The sequence below is a fragment of the Malus domestica genome, chromosome 17 (genome assembly GCF_042453785.1).
Source record: "Malus domestica chromosome 17, GDT2T_hap1".
Taxonomy (NCBI): Eukaryota; Viridiplantae; Streptophyta; class Magnoliopsida; order Rosales; family Rosaceae; genus Malus; species Malus domestica.
In genome coordinates, this window is record NC_091677.1 from 11872988 (window position 1) to 11886459 (window position 13472).

Below are 13472 nucleotides of genomic sequence, written 5' to 3' on the forward strand. Positions count from 1 at the left end.
TTATTATTTTGATTCTTATTTAACAAAATCTTTTACACAAGAACTAAAATAATTGAAGATTAACAAATTCAAGAACTACTTCTATCGATTTCAAATCTTAAGAATTAAAATAAAAAGTTATATCAATATTAGAGAGCATTTTGGTTAAACGTTTTTTTATTTTTTATTTTAATTTTTTTATATTCAGCTGACCTATAGATACCCACGTGTTTTTCAAACCAACCACAAACAGAAGCAGATTCGTTAAACCTGTTGGAATGCTTTCGCTTAGAAAAGAGAGAGCCGCCACTAAGGTACGTCTGAATAAATATTAAAAAGTACAACTGCAGAGTTTCATATGAATAGACTGGCCATGCATTGTGAAGAGGGAGGCAGATTCTCTGCGCTCCTACTTCCCGTGCTTTTTTATTTGTGTAGTTATGGTTAAGTCACGTCAACATTTTATATCACTATTTCTTTTTGTTTTATTATCTTTGTACAAAAAAATAATATAATAAATTGACGTGATTTAACCGTCGCCACATAAAACAGGAAGATACAAAAAGACACGAGAAATAGGAGATCAGATAATCAGCCTCCTGTAAAGAGACTAGTGTGATTTATGCATTGTGAATAGACTAGTGTGATTTAATATTTTAGTAGAGGGAGTGCTGAATTTCTATTTATGTATTTCAAGAATGAAATTCTCTTTTTCTTTCTTTTAATAATATTATATATATATAATTTATTTTTTTTTGAAATAGACTAGCTGTAAATTATCTAACCTCCGTGAATGGTAGTTAAACCTAACGGTTTCAAGTATTTTTTATTCACTTTGTTTGGTCAGACATCATAGTACAAATACGTCCGCCCTAGCCTCTTCCAAGTAACACACACTTTTGAAATCCTCAAGTAGTGGTGTCACGGAAAACCAACCATGAGAACGGTGGAGGAGAACCAGCAGCCGCTGTTAGTTGGACTTGACACGCATTCTAGGCTTACTGACTTGTCATCCCGCGCAATTGAAGAGTTTCTAGAGCACCCGCCAGTGGCACTCCGATGGTGGCCTAGGCTGGTGGCTTGGGAGTCAAGACTCCTATGGATTTTATCTGGTTCATCCATCATTGTTTCCATATTCAACTACATGCTCAGCTTTGTCACCCTTATGTTTTGTGGGCATTTGAGTGCGTTGGAGCTTGCCGGAGCCTCTATCGCTAGTGTGGGAATTCAGGGTCTTGCTTATGGGATTATGGTTTGTACCCCAACTAATGTGCCTATAATAAAAAATGTGAACCATTACTCCAAAATAGTTATCATGCATTCCTTCTTCGTTTTTTTCACGTAAGGGTTCATGATAACTATTCTGAATTGTCACTCCTCCCTAAATTATTCATGTACGCAATGTCATCTTTATGTTTTCTTCCATTTTTCTATTTTGTTGGTTGAGCTAATACTTTTTTGATCTTGTTTCTTATTCCCGGTTCGGATTCAAAGTTGGGGATGGCAAGTGCTGTGCAAACTGTGTGTGGGCAAGCATATGGAGCCAAACAATTGCCAGCAATGGGAATCATATGCCAAAGAGCAATCATCTTGCACTTGGGAGCAGCAATCCTCCTCTCATTTGTGTATTGGTGGTCAGGTCCTATCCTCGTAGCGATCGGCCAATCAGAAGAAATAGCCGAGCAAGGCCAAATCTTTGCAAGAGGAATTATTCCTCAGCTTTTTGCATTTGCCATAAACTGCCCCCAGCAGAGGTTCCTTCAAGCTCAAAACATAGTCAACCCTTTGGCTTACATGTCTGTTGGAGTTTTCATCCTTCACATTCTTCTCAATTGGGTGGTGGTTTTTGTTGTGGATTATGGCCTAATTGGGGCTGCTCTTACACTGAGCTTCTCTTGGTGGCTTCTTGTCATTATATATGGGCTTTACATTCTTCTGAGTCCCAAGTGCAAAAAGACTTGGACTGGCTTCTCTTGGAAAGCCTTCAAAGGAATGTGGCCTTATTTTAAGTTGACTGTTGCCTCTGCTACCATGCTCTGGTAGGTGAAAAATAATTCAAAATTGCAAAAGCGACCACTTTGGCTTTCTTAGACCTCGTTAGTCAACAACCTTACGTAGAGCTTATGTGTCAATTACTCAGCAAATAAGGCGGTTTGCTAATGTGGTTTAAAAAAATGTAGTATCTATATCATTACTCGTGTGTAAATTTTGATTAAAGCTATTTAGACACAAAGTTAACTACTTTGTTAACACACACTCTCTAACATAGGTTGGTCCTTGATATAACAGTACAACCTACCTCTACTAGAGAGTGTGTCTAAAATAGCATTACCAACAAATTAAACCCTTAGTCCCCCATCTTTTCTAAAACTATCACATGCTAATATCTTTTTCCTTTTGTGAATGAATGTAGTTTGGAGATATGGTACAACCAAGGGCTAACACTAATATCAGGGCTCCTCCCCAATCCTACAATCTCACTAGACTCCATTTCTATTTGGTAAGTATGGATTTGTTAATCCATTTAAACTTTTCATTACCAGTTTACTCCATGAGTTATTTAACCATGATTGCTATTATTATATCTAACTTTTACATGTCCGTATGTGATGAACAATTCCAGCATGAACTACTGGAACTTCAGTTTGCAATTTATGTTAGGCCTAAGCGCAGTGGCCAGGTTTGTGACAAAAAAAAAAAGAAGCTTATAAGAAATCAAATTATTCCTTTACATGTTCTATTATTGGAAGTGATCTAATCATAATAAGATGACTTGGCTTATGCAGTGTCCGAGTCAGTAATGAGTTAGGGGCTGGTAATCCAAGGGTGGCAAAATTTTCAGTGTTTGTAGTCAACGGAACGAGCATCCTGATTAGTATAATCTTCAGTGCGATTATATTAATATTCCGAGTTGGACTTAGCAAGCTATTTACAAGTGATACTGATGTTGTTGAGGCGGTGTTGGATTTAACTCCATTGCTAGTTGTTTCCGTTTTCTTGAATGGGATTCAACCCATACTTTCAGGTATTGATATATGATAGAAGCTGCAGTGCAGACGAGCAAACCAGGTCGTCATACCAATGTTTACAACCATTTCTAATTTCAAATATGCGTGGACTTTCAGGTGTGGCAATTGGTAGTGGATGGCAAGATGTCGTGGCTTATGTCAACCTCGTTTGTTACTATATAATTGGTTTTCCAGTTGGATGTCTTCTTGGCTTCAAAGCTAGTATGGGAGTCGCGGTAAGTTAACTCGCTCCCACTCTCATTCCGTACAGTTGTTTCTTCGTGAGGAATACCGATAGAAAATGATGCGTTTTGGACTTTTTTCAGGGGATTTGGTGGGGGATGCTTATCGGAGTTTTTTTACAAACAGTAGTTCTAATTGTTCTCACCGCTAGAACAAATTGGGATGCCGAGGTGAATTAACTTTGATGAAAGTAACTCGTGAACTTATATAGTAGGCATGAATCGCATTTGGCCACGTTACCAATGGATTTTATCATGGTTTTCTGTAGGTTCTAAAGGCTGCTGATCGCTTGGACAAATCTGCAAATGAAGGAAACTCAGACTTGGTCTCCGCGTAAGCCCAAGGCCATGAAAGTGTTCAAACCTCATTTAAGCAGGTTTTCGTTTAGTGAATTGGAATGCAATTCTAAAGGGAAAAAGTTGTAGTGAAACAGTAACCATGTCAATTACTGTCTAGCCTTTCGACACTGTGATTTGTGAAGGCAAAAGCTAGAGATGGGAGGTGGGATGTTGCTTGTGCATCAACAGGATTTTGTATGCAATGGTGTACCGGTCTTCATTTGATGTCCAACCACAATTTTTCTACTTAAAATACTTTGTTGTATATGTTCTTACAGTTGTAATTTGTTACCTCATCTGTAATGTTTTTTAGCTTTTCTTGGTTATATACATAAAAATAAATCCTTAATTTTGAATTTGTTTCCCCGAGTTTGATTTGATTTTAAAACTACAGTTATCCAGACTCACCTAAATGATCAAGGTCATACAAGTATCCTCATCCTACATGACAGGGTCGTTTATGAGATTTTCAAAATTTATGAAACGGCTTCTCCTTAAGATAGTTTTTCAAAACAAAGTTTAGAACTCACTGATTCTAAGTTTACAAATGCTATTAAATAATAAGCAAAAGAACTACAAGCATAAATAATAAAAAATGGTTCAATCTTAAACAACTAAAAAAGAAAAAAAAAAACTTCAAAGCTCTAATTTTAAAGTTGCACTTGAAATTGAAAAAAAAAAATCGTTTTTAGGGTGTTATTATTGCTACTCCAAATATCTCATTGTGCACTCCAAATTTTTATATTTCAAAAGAAAAGAAAAATTACACTTATAAAAACTGCATGATGAGATTTAGGGTGCAAATAAAAATATTTTTTTAAATATATTTAGGATCATGTGTGATTGCACCTTTCGCTTCTCATAAAACCGCCTCAGCTTCCTGATGTAATCAAACAACAAAAAGCATTGTTTTTAGCATATTCATCGACAAAATTGAGAAGTCATAGCAGAGGATGATGAATTTGGTGTCTTAACTTCGACAATTTTTTTCATTAGGAAAATATTGATTTCTGCATACCATGCGCTTTACTTTTCATGCACACTGCTGACCTTCAAATCAATTGAAACATATAAAATTAGGGTGTATAAAAGGAGAATTAGGGTGTGCATAAATTATTTCCCTTGTTATAACATTGGAGAAGTCATTCCATTCCATTCCATTTTTTTTTTCAGGTTTCCTAAACAAAACTACAAAATGCTTCTAAAAGTAAAACAGAGAAATTCACCCCTCACCTAGCTTGCTCCACTATGAATTTTCTTCTTGTGAGTCATTTATTGATATGTTGTAGCACTCTATTTCACTTTTGACTATATCATGAATGATTTGCTGCCTTACAAAATCATCCTGTGGATAACAATAATTCAGCCTTTATTACCAAGTCACCGAAATATTTTCAATTTGTCAAATGTGGCTCCTAGAATTTGATTAGTGGTTTATATTTTTAAAAAGGTATGGTGTTCACCAAAAAAAAAAAAGGGTTGCTACTAGGAACCTGAATGATAAAGTTTGACTTAGCCTCCAAGGACTAAGGAAGTTTGAAGAATACATGTATTAGAGTAAAATTGAGATTTTTTAGCAAAATGTCTTAGTCTGTATGCCTTAAATTAGTACATGTTTTAAGTTGTAATTTATTTTAGTCTAAATTTGTCTCATACTCTCAGTCACAAAAATTGTCACAGCATGTCCCGAAATACATTATCGATGACGTGAGTTGACCATTTTACCCCTGGACGTGAGTGTTGTGGTGTGTATTAAGCATGTTAGTGGTGGTCCAAACTTGTATTTTTCCTTAATTTTTGGACCAAATTGGAACTTAGTTTTTGTGGTTTTGGTTGATGACCCATGTGGACCACTCACACACACACACAAACTCTTTCTCTCTCCTTCCCGTGCACTCTCTCTCTCCTCCTTCTCAATTTTCTTATGTTTCCATCAACCCTGTACGGACAAACTTTGAACCCAAGCTTTCACGCACGGATCGACGTTCAAAAGGTAATGTTCTTGTTCCCTACAAGCTCCTGAGTCAATTCGTACTATTTTTAGAACTTGAAACCTTCGAAAACCCTAGTTTCTCATGAACTCCGATTTAGGTACTGTTCATGCACTACTTATTGTGAGGTTTTTAGGAGTTTTTAAGGGCATAGGAAGCTTTGAATCATCCTCACGAAGCTCGAAGAAGAAAAATTAAGTGATTTGGACGTCAGAAAGTTGAGTTTCGACGAGTTGCAGGTTTAGCCGAATTATTGAGGGATTTTCCGGCGAGTTCCGTGGATTTTAGGGCTCTTGAAAGGTATGGTTGTGTTCTATTCGTGTCAAGCTTCAAATCGGTTTAAGTTTCATGAAATTTGACTAAGAAATGGAAGAGAAATGAAGGTTTGAAAAATTTTCAGTTTTAGGGCGACGGCGATAGTCGCCGGAGTTCTGAGGTAGAGGATGACGGAATATTCCGTCAACTTTGACAGAATATTCCTAGCGACGTTAGTTAGTTTAACGGATTCCATTACTATTTAATGAAATATTCCTAACGGGGTTAGGGGATTCCGTTAGGGTCCCTGCGCGTGTTGCCGTGCCTTTGCCGGCGCGTGGCGGCGCGTAGGATGTCGGAGAATTTTTCTAAAAATATGGAGATGTTCGTAAGGTTGTGTAGATCACGTTGGTTTATTCAAACATCCCATTTGAGCAATGCATGAGAAGTTATTAGCTAGTTTTGTCTATGTGCTTTAAATAACGTTTTTATAGTTGTTTTGCATATAGGGGAGACTTATCCCAAGGACGAGCGCAGTCAAGGGCGACTCGGGGGCTTCGACCCTTCGACATACCAGTGAGTGGGCTTTTGGTTTTCAGTATATATTTATATGCTTAATATTTTCCCAGAAAATGCATTTAAATGAAAGTATGCCTTGAATGCCATGCGTATAAATTTATATTTTGTATATGAATTAGTATATGATGCATAATATATAATTGTGGTGCTGTGGACGCTCAGGTAAGCCCAGGTGAGTTATGAATTGTGATTGTGATTAAAGTTGTGATTGAGAAACGTTGAGCTCATAAACCTACACCTATGGTGATTGTGATTTAGCCAGATATATGGCACATGCATGTTTATAATGTCACCTCCCTCACCATATGCTCATATTGGATTTAATTTAGGTGCACAGTCTTGTCATACAGACCATCATAGGTGGTTCTAACTCGTAGGTGACTAGCGATTTATCACTCAACTATCATGAGAGCGTAGTATTGAGCATAATTATATTACACTCAGTCTTGTCATACAGACCCTTTTAGTGGTTCTGACTCGTGTGCAATGTAGTGCCGTATAGGTCATTGTAGTGACTCCGGCTAGGTTGACTAATGAGCTATGAATTCAGCCATATAGACTTATGCAGGAGTTCCGGCTAATATGTTATTTTCCATGAATTTATTCTCACCTGAATTACTTATTATGTTTATATCTTGGCATGACATACTTATGAATATGGTTATGTGATGCGTGAATTGAATTGAGATAATTATATATATATATATATATATATATATATATTCATATGTTTATAATCTATTTCTAGGAAAGTTTATACATGTTTTATGGCGAGGGGTTAGAGCATTTTAATGATGAAATGGTTTTGAAAAACATTTGTTTTTGCCCACTCACATTTTCTGTTTTGCGCCCCTCCAAGTTTTAGGTTGACTTGTTGTTGGTGGCGTTTGAGGATTTCGGCTGTTCTGACAAATTATATATTTAGTAGGACATCTTCTGGTATTGTATAATTAGTACTTGTCCTACTGAACTGCACCTAGACTTACTATGCTCTGATTAGGAGTATTTACACTTGTATCTCACTCTTAGCATTTCCCGTTTATTAGTGAACATTAGTAGCTTCGGTTTTTTTTATTTACTCGTATATTTCTTATCTTAATTGCTTCCGCACTGTGCACATAGCTACGTCACCCTCATGTGATGGCCAGCATGCCTCGATCTCGATCGGGATGTGTCAAAAATATCAAGCATATCAGAAACACCCACTCAAATAAGTTTATCGTGCATATGCATTTATGCAGGTAGTATTCACTTTAATTTGTTATATGGATTGTTCTTTGGACTAATTGAAAGCATAAAAGAAGCAGCCCATTTTTGTCTCCGTGGCTTAATGAAATCAGGTGTTAATGTTGGTTAATTAATGTTTTTTCTTAAGCCTTGTCAGCCATAATACCCAGGTCATGCATATTTGTATGTGACATAGTCTTTATGCTGTGCATGTAAAATCAGACCTTAATTTCAGGGGTACTTTGATTTAGGTCTACAAATTTGGGTAGTTATTGAATTTAGTCCAGTGTCTGATTTTTCTACTTTAATTAATTTTTTTCTAATCAAACTTCTTGATTTAGTCACCTTTATTCACATTTTTAATTTGAATATTAAAGTATGATTATCTAACCACCATAGGTTGATTAGATACTTTTGTTGATGCACAAAATCAGCGAAGACTTTGGTACAACAGAAAGTGTCAGGTTTTGTGACCTTCGCTTGGTTGCTTCGGGCACTAGTGAGGATAAGTACGTAAATGAATAGAGACAGAGAAGCAAACACAGGATGTACGTGGTTCACCCAGATTGGCTACGTCCACGGAGTAGAGGAGTTCTTATTAGTAGTGAAGGGCTTACACAAGTACAAAGGATCAAGCTCTCAATTTAGTGAGTTCTTGTGAATGATTTAACACAAATGGCATTAGGCAATATTGTGGGGGGATGACCCCTATTTATAGAAAAACTTGTAGCTTTGTCACATTGACATGTGTCATGTTATGATTGGTTCTTGATGTTGACACGTGCTGCGCTCTGATTGGCTTCTAATCTTGACACGTGTCGAGTAGTGATTGGCCTCCTGGTCGGAGGGGAACTCTTCTGGGTCCTTGACAGTATAGCGTTGGCCGGTGCTCGGTAGTTTCGGGATTGGTCAAGTATGGTACAAACAGTGCTCCCCTAAGTTCCCGAGTGAGGGAAACTCCTCGGTTGGGGACTTGCAAGATCCAATCCCTTGAGTAATCACGAAACTTCTAAGTACCGAAGTGTGGTCTGATCTTCATCTGCCCTTCTCTGGAAGTACCTTTCCTCCATCCGGGAATGGTGTATTTAGCTGATGTTGACGCACAAGGTAATGTATCAATTTCACTTGAAGCTTAGTTGTAGTTTCGGGCTTAGTCAAGTGTGATACAAACCCTATAGTAGGAGTCCCCCAAGTCGCCGAGCTAGGAGATCTGCCGAAAGAGGTGACAGACAAGGTAAGCAGTCAAACTTCCAAGTAAGCAACCCAGGATCAGAGGTTTGACTTCGGCTTCCGGTTGATTGTTCTCCTTCTCCTTGTCTCTCATTCAACTGCCAGGATAAGGAGAAGCAAATGGATAAGAGATGATATGAGATACTTTTGCTTTTGAAGAAGTAACTTTCCACAGGCTTATTCTTGAACTGTGCTGGAGGGTTTTCTGGTGCCCTTCAGAGTATAAGGCCGACTCAAAAATTTGAGGGTCAAAACAAGTCCATCAAATCTAGAGTACGTTCGACCTTGATGATATGGGATACTTTTGCTGTTGACGGAATAATGAATGTGGTATGGAAAGGTGTCGTGCTGTAGTGATCTGTTTCAGCTCACCGTTGAACCTTCTGCTTCAATCTTTTGCATGGCAGAAGTGGTGTGCAACCTTTGCATTTAAATGGTCCTTCAGAACATTCCTTCATAGTGACTCATCCACACTTGGCAGCTTCAGTGTAAAGAGCCAATATCTGATCAACTGTCATGAGGTATTTGCCGGTGGAATTCGTGACCTTGACAGCAGTTGAGGATGAGTACTCGAGAGCAATGCTAAGTAAGCAACCAGGCAAAGGCTCCAGGCAGTCAGTTCCAAATTGGAGGTTTGATTTCAGGTTCCGACTGACTGCTCTCTTTCTCCTTGTCCTGCAGGTGTGGACAAGGACAAAGACAAAGACAGGGAGAAAGCATGATATGGGATACTCTTGCTTTCGACCCTGATGATATGAGATACTCTTGTTCTTGGTGTGGCTTATTTGCTGAGGTATTATCGGGGGGAAATAAAGCTGAGTATTTCGAGAGGTTATGTTGAGGGTGCCTTTTCGAATGCGAGAAAGGGTTGAGCATTTTTGCAGGTTTGCCTGTCCGTTGAGGAGGGAGGTCAATGTATATAGGGATTTCCCAATAACAAGTAGTAATGTTATTCCTTTACCCTTCTTGGTCACAGCAATGTAGTGGGAGCTGCCAGCTTCACGTGTTTTAATTTTGTCAGAGCACTTTGAAAAAGTGGTATGTGGTATCTGGAAAGCTGATATTACGTGTGAAGATTACAGACAAGCTTTATCTAAGGAAATCTGGCTCTCGAAGTTCTGAGAGTTGTGCCTCTTCGGTTTTCGAACAAGCAATCCCGTCGAGGATCTGACTCTCGAGATTCGGAAAGCGGTGCTACTCCGGTTTTTGAGAAAGTAATTATGTTGGGAGTCTTTTCTCGAATGTGAGTAAAGGTTGGACGTTCTTGCCAACCTGTCTTGCCGCAAAACACGGAGGTCGACACACATAGGGACTTTCCAGTTGTCAAGCAGTGGTGCTGTTCCTTTACCCTTATGGGTAATAGTAGGGTAGCTGGAACTTTGAAATTCTCGTGCCTAAACTTTGTCAGAGATCTTTGACAAAGTTATATGTGGTACCCGAGGAGTTGATGGTGCATATGGAGAGCGGTGATTGAAAAGTAAGATTCACGTGCTTTCTACTTCACCAGAAATCTTCGACAGATTGCCCGTAATTTCCGCAAAGCTGAGTGTGCATGTGACAGGTGCTGACGAGGCTGAAAAAGCATGTGCTTCTTCGATTTCTGAGATCGGCCCTCGTGGTCTCTGAGCAGCCCAGCTTTTGAGAAAGCAAACGCCTCTTCGATTTCTGAGATCGGCCCTCGTGGTCTCTGAGCAGCCCAGCTTTTGAGAAAGCAAACGCCTCTTCGATTTCTGAAGCTCCGTCGAGTGCAGATTTTTATAGAGGCTGGCATTAAGTTCCACAGCACACTTGAATCTCTACCAGTAGAAGCTCATTTCTTGCACTTCTAAGATCTTGATTTGTCTGACCTCTTCCTTCTTCAACACATTTGAAAATGTCTGGACCCTCCGACCGTCGTTTTGACTTGAACCTTGGAGAAGAGACAGCCACGCCTTCTCCAGACAACATATGGCGCCCATCCTTCATATCCCCTACTGGTCCTCTTACCGTTGGGGATTCTGTGATGAAGAATGATATGACCGCTGCAGTGGTGGCCAGGAACCTTCTCACTCCCAAAGATAACAGACTACTTTCCAAACGGTCTGATGAGTTGGCTGTTAAGGACTCTCTGGCTCTTAGTGTTCAGTGTGCAGGTTCTGTGTCTAATATGGCCCAACGCCTATTTGCTAGAACCCGCCAAGTTGAATCATTGGCTGCTGAAGTGATGAGTCTCAAACAGGAGATTAGAGGGCTCAAGCATGAGAATAAGCAGTTGCACCGGCTCGCCCATGACTATGCTACAAACATGAAGAGGAAGCTTGACCAGATGAAGGAATCTGATGGTAAGGTTTTACTTGATCATCAGCGGTTTGTGGGTTTGTTCCAAAGGCATTTATTGCCTTCGTCCTCTAGGGTTGTACCTGGTAATGAAGCTTCAAATGATGAACCTCCAATGCCTCCTCCTTCTGGGGTTTTGTCAAGTACTGAGGCTCCGGATAACCACCCTCCGGTGCTTTCTCTTTCTGGGGCTTTACCGACTGCTAAGACTTCCCCTAAGCAACCTTTGTGAAGGCTCCCTTTTGTTTGTTTATTTTGACTCATGTATATGTACATATTTGTGGCTTATCGAAAATATTAATAAATAAGCTTTGCTTCATTTCAACATATTGTGTTAAATACACCAAAGCCTTCTTCATAAAGTTCTTTGAATTTTTGCTTTTGTTGAAACCTGTATTGTTGGAGCTTTGTGAGTGAAGCATGTAGTTTGAGGTAGTGTTCCCTTAATTTCCCGAGTGAGGAAAACTTCTCGGTTGGAGACTTGAAAAATCCAAGTCACTGAGTGGTTGTGAGACTGCCGAGTATCAAGGTGCAGTAGCATATGGTGGGAGTCCCCCAAGTCTTCAGGCGAAGAGAGTTGCCGAATGAGGTGTCTCGCGTGTTACTAATTTGTCAAAGTAACGAATCCTTGTTTCGATGTCACACATTCGTATATGCTTTATCTAAAAATATTTCCAACTTTTGTGTGTTTGATGCTGCATGCTATTGACTAGACAAGATCAAGTGCAATTAGTAGCTTTTCTCTCTTTTTCATCTTTTCTTTGGTGGAATTGCTTTTCGTTTCCACTAATCAGCCTGAGTGGATGCAAGATAACACCTTTCTCTATAGCTCAGATTGCAAAGTCATCTTCATGAAAGTTTTTCCTTATCTTGTGAACTACAACATATCCAAATTTGAGATCCATCGGAGTAGTACAACTTCAGAAATTCAAGTATGATGAGTAACTGTTCATCAATGTTCTGTTAATCCGTCAGACTTGTTGTGAGCTTCGAAACTCCATTTTCTCTTGTTCAGATCAACATACTTTCTTCATCGAAGTTGTTCCTTAACTTGTGAACTACAACATATCCAAATTTGAGGTCCCTCGGAGCAGTATAACTCCAGAAATCCAGGTATGATGAGTGACTGTTTATCATTTGTCTGTCAACCCGTCAGATTTGTTGTGAGCTTTGAAACTCTATTTTCTCTTGCTCAGATCAGCATGCTTTCTTCATTGAAATTGTTCCTCAGCTTGTGAACTACAACATATCCAAATTTGAGATCCCTCGGAGCAGTATAACTCCAGAAATCCAGGTATGATGAATGACTGGTTATTATTTTTCTGTCAACCCGTCAGATTTGTTGTGAGCTTCGAAACTCCATTTTCTCTTGTTCAGATCGGTATGCTTTCTTCATTGAAGTTGTTCGTCATCGACTCTTTCATAACATATCAACAATTCAGGATGAACTAACGGTTAAATATTTCCAGATCTTCGAAACATCACAACAGCTTCGAAATCTGCAAGAAGCCGACTATCATGTTTGGAGCTTCAACACTGTAATTTCCGTCGCTCAAACAGAAATGGTTCCTTCTTGAAAGTTGTTCATATGCTCAAGAACTATAGGGTGTCTAAAATTCAGCTCCATTGGAGAAGAGCAGAGGTTGCAGAAATTTGATAGATGAAAGGAGGCGGAAGAGGGAGAGAGAGAAAAAGTCTCTTGGGTTGGATTTCTATTTTGGGGCAGATTCCAATTTTTGTAGCACCTTCATTATTGATGAATTGCTTGTACTTTTGTCCATTATGAAACTTGGGACTTTGGCTTGTTGTTGGATCTATTATAATATGTTTGGGAACATATATAAGTGAATAAATAAGAAGGAAAATTTTGGGCCCTTGTGGGTGTAAAACAAAAAATGTTTATGTTTACCCAAGTGTTTTTGTACAAGTTCAAGGGCATCTTGGGTTTTGTGAACAAAATTTGTTTATTTGGAGCAAGGTTTTGTGTTGAAGCTTTGTAGGTGAAGCTTTGGTGTTGAAGCTTTCTAGGTGAAGCTTTGATGGTGAAGCTTTGTAGATGAAGCTTTGGTGTTGAAGCTTTCTAGGTGAAGTTTTGATGGTGAAGCTTTGTAGATGAAGCTTTGTAGATGAAGCTTTCTAGGTGAAGCTTTGATGGTGAAGCTTTGATGGTGAAAGTATGTAGAGGGAGCTTTCTAGGTGAAGCTTTTTTAGGTGAAGCTTTGTAGGTGAAGCTTTTTTAAGTGAAGCTTTTCGGGTGAAGTTTTTTTTTGGGTGAAGCTTTGTGGGTGAAGCTTTTTAGGTGAAGC

At 38.9% G+C, this 13472-nt stretch overlaps 1 protein-coding gene and 1 long non-coding RNA gene across 2 annotated transcripts; both read left to right on the forward strand.

The window, feature by feature from the left end:
* The first annotated feature begins 864 nt into the window (after positions 1–864).
* Positions 865–3924, forward strand: LOC139193807 (protein DETOXIFICATION 41-like). The gene is made up of 8 exons (XM_070817498.1): positions 865–1231; positions 1474–2018; positions 2393–2479; positions 2603–2659; positions 2766–3004; positions 3105–3223; positions 3314–3400; positions 3499–3924. The coding sequence occupies exons 1-8, from the start codon at positions 917–919 to the stop codon at positions 3565–3567; spliced, it is 1518 nt and encodes a 505-aa protein (XP_070673599.1). The 5' UTR covers positions 865–916; the 3' UTR covers positions 3568–3924.
* An 8084-nt stretch (positions 3925–12008) lies between these two features.
* LOC139193284 (uncharacterized) lies at positions 12009–13040 on the forward strand. The gene is made up of 2 exons (XR_011577678.1): positions 12009–12460; positions 12636–13040. It is a non-coding gene; the product is annotated as an uncharacterized lncRNA (long non-coding RNA).
* Positions 13041–13472: the final 432 nt, after the last annotated feature.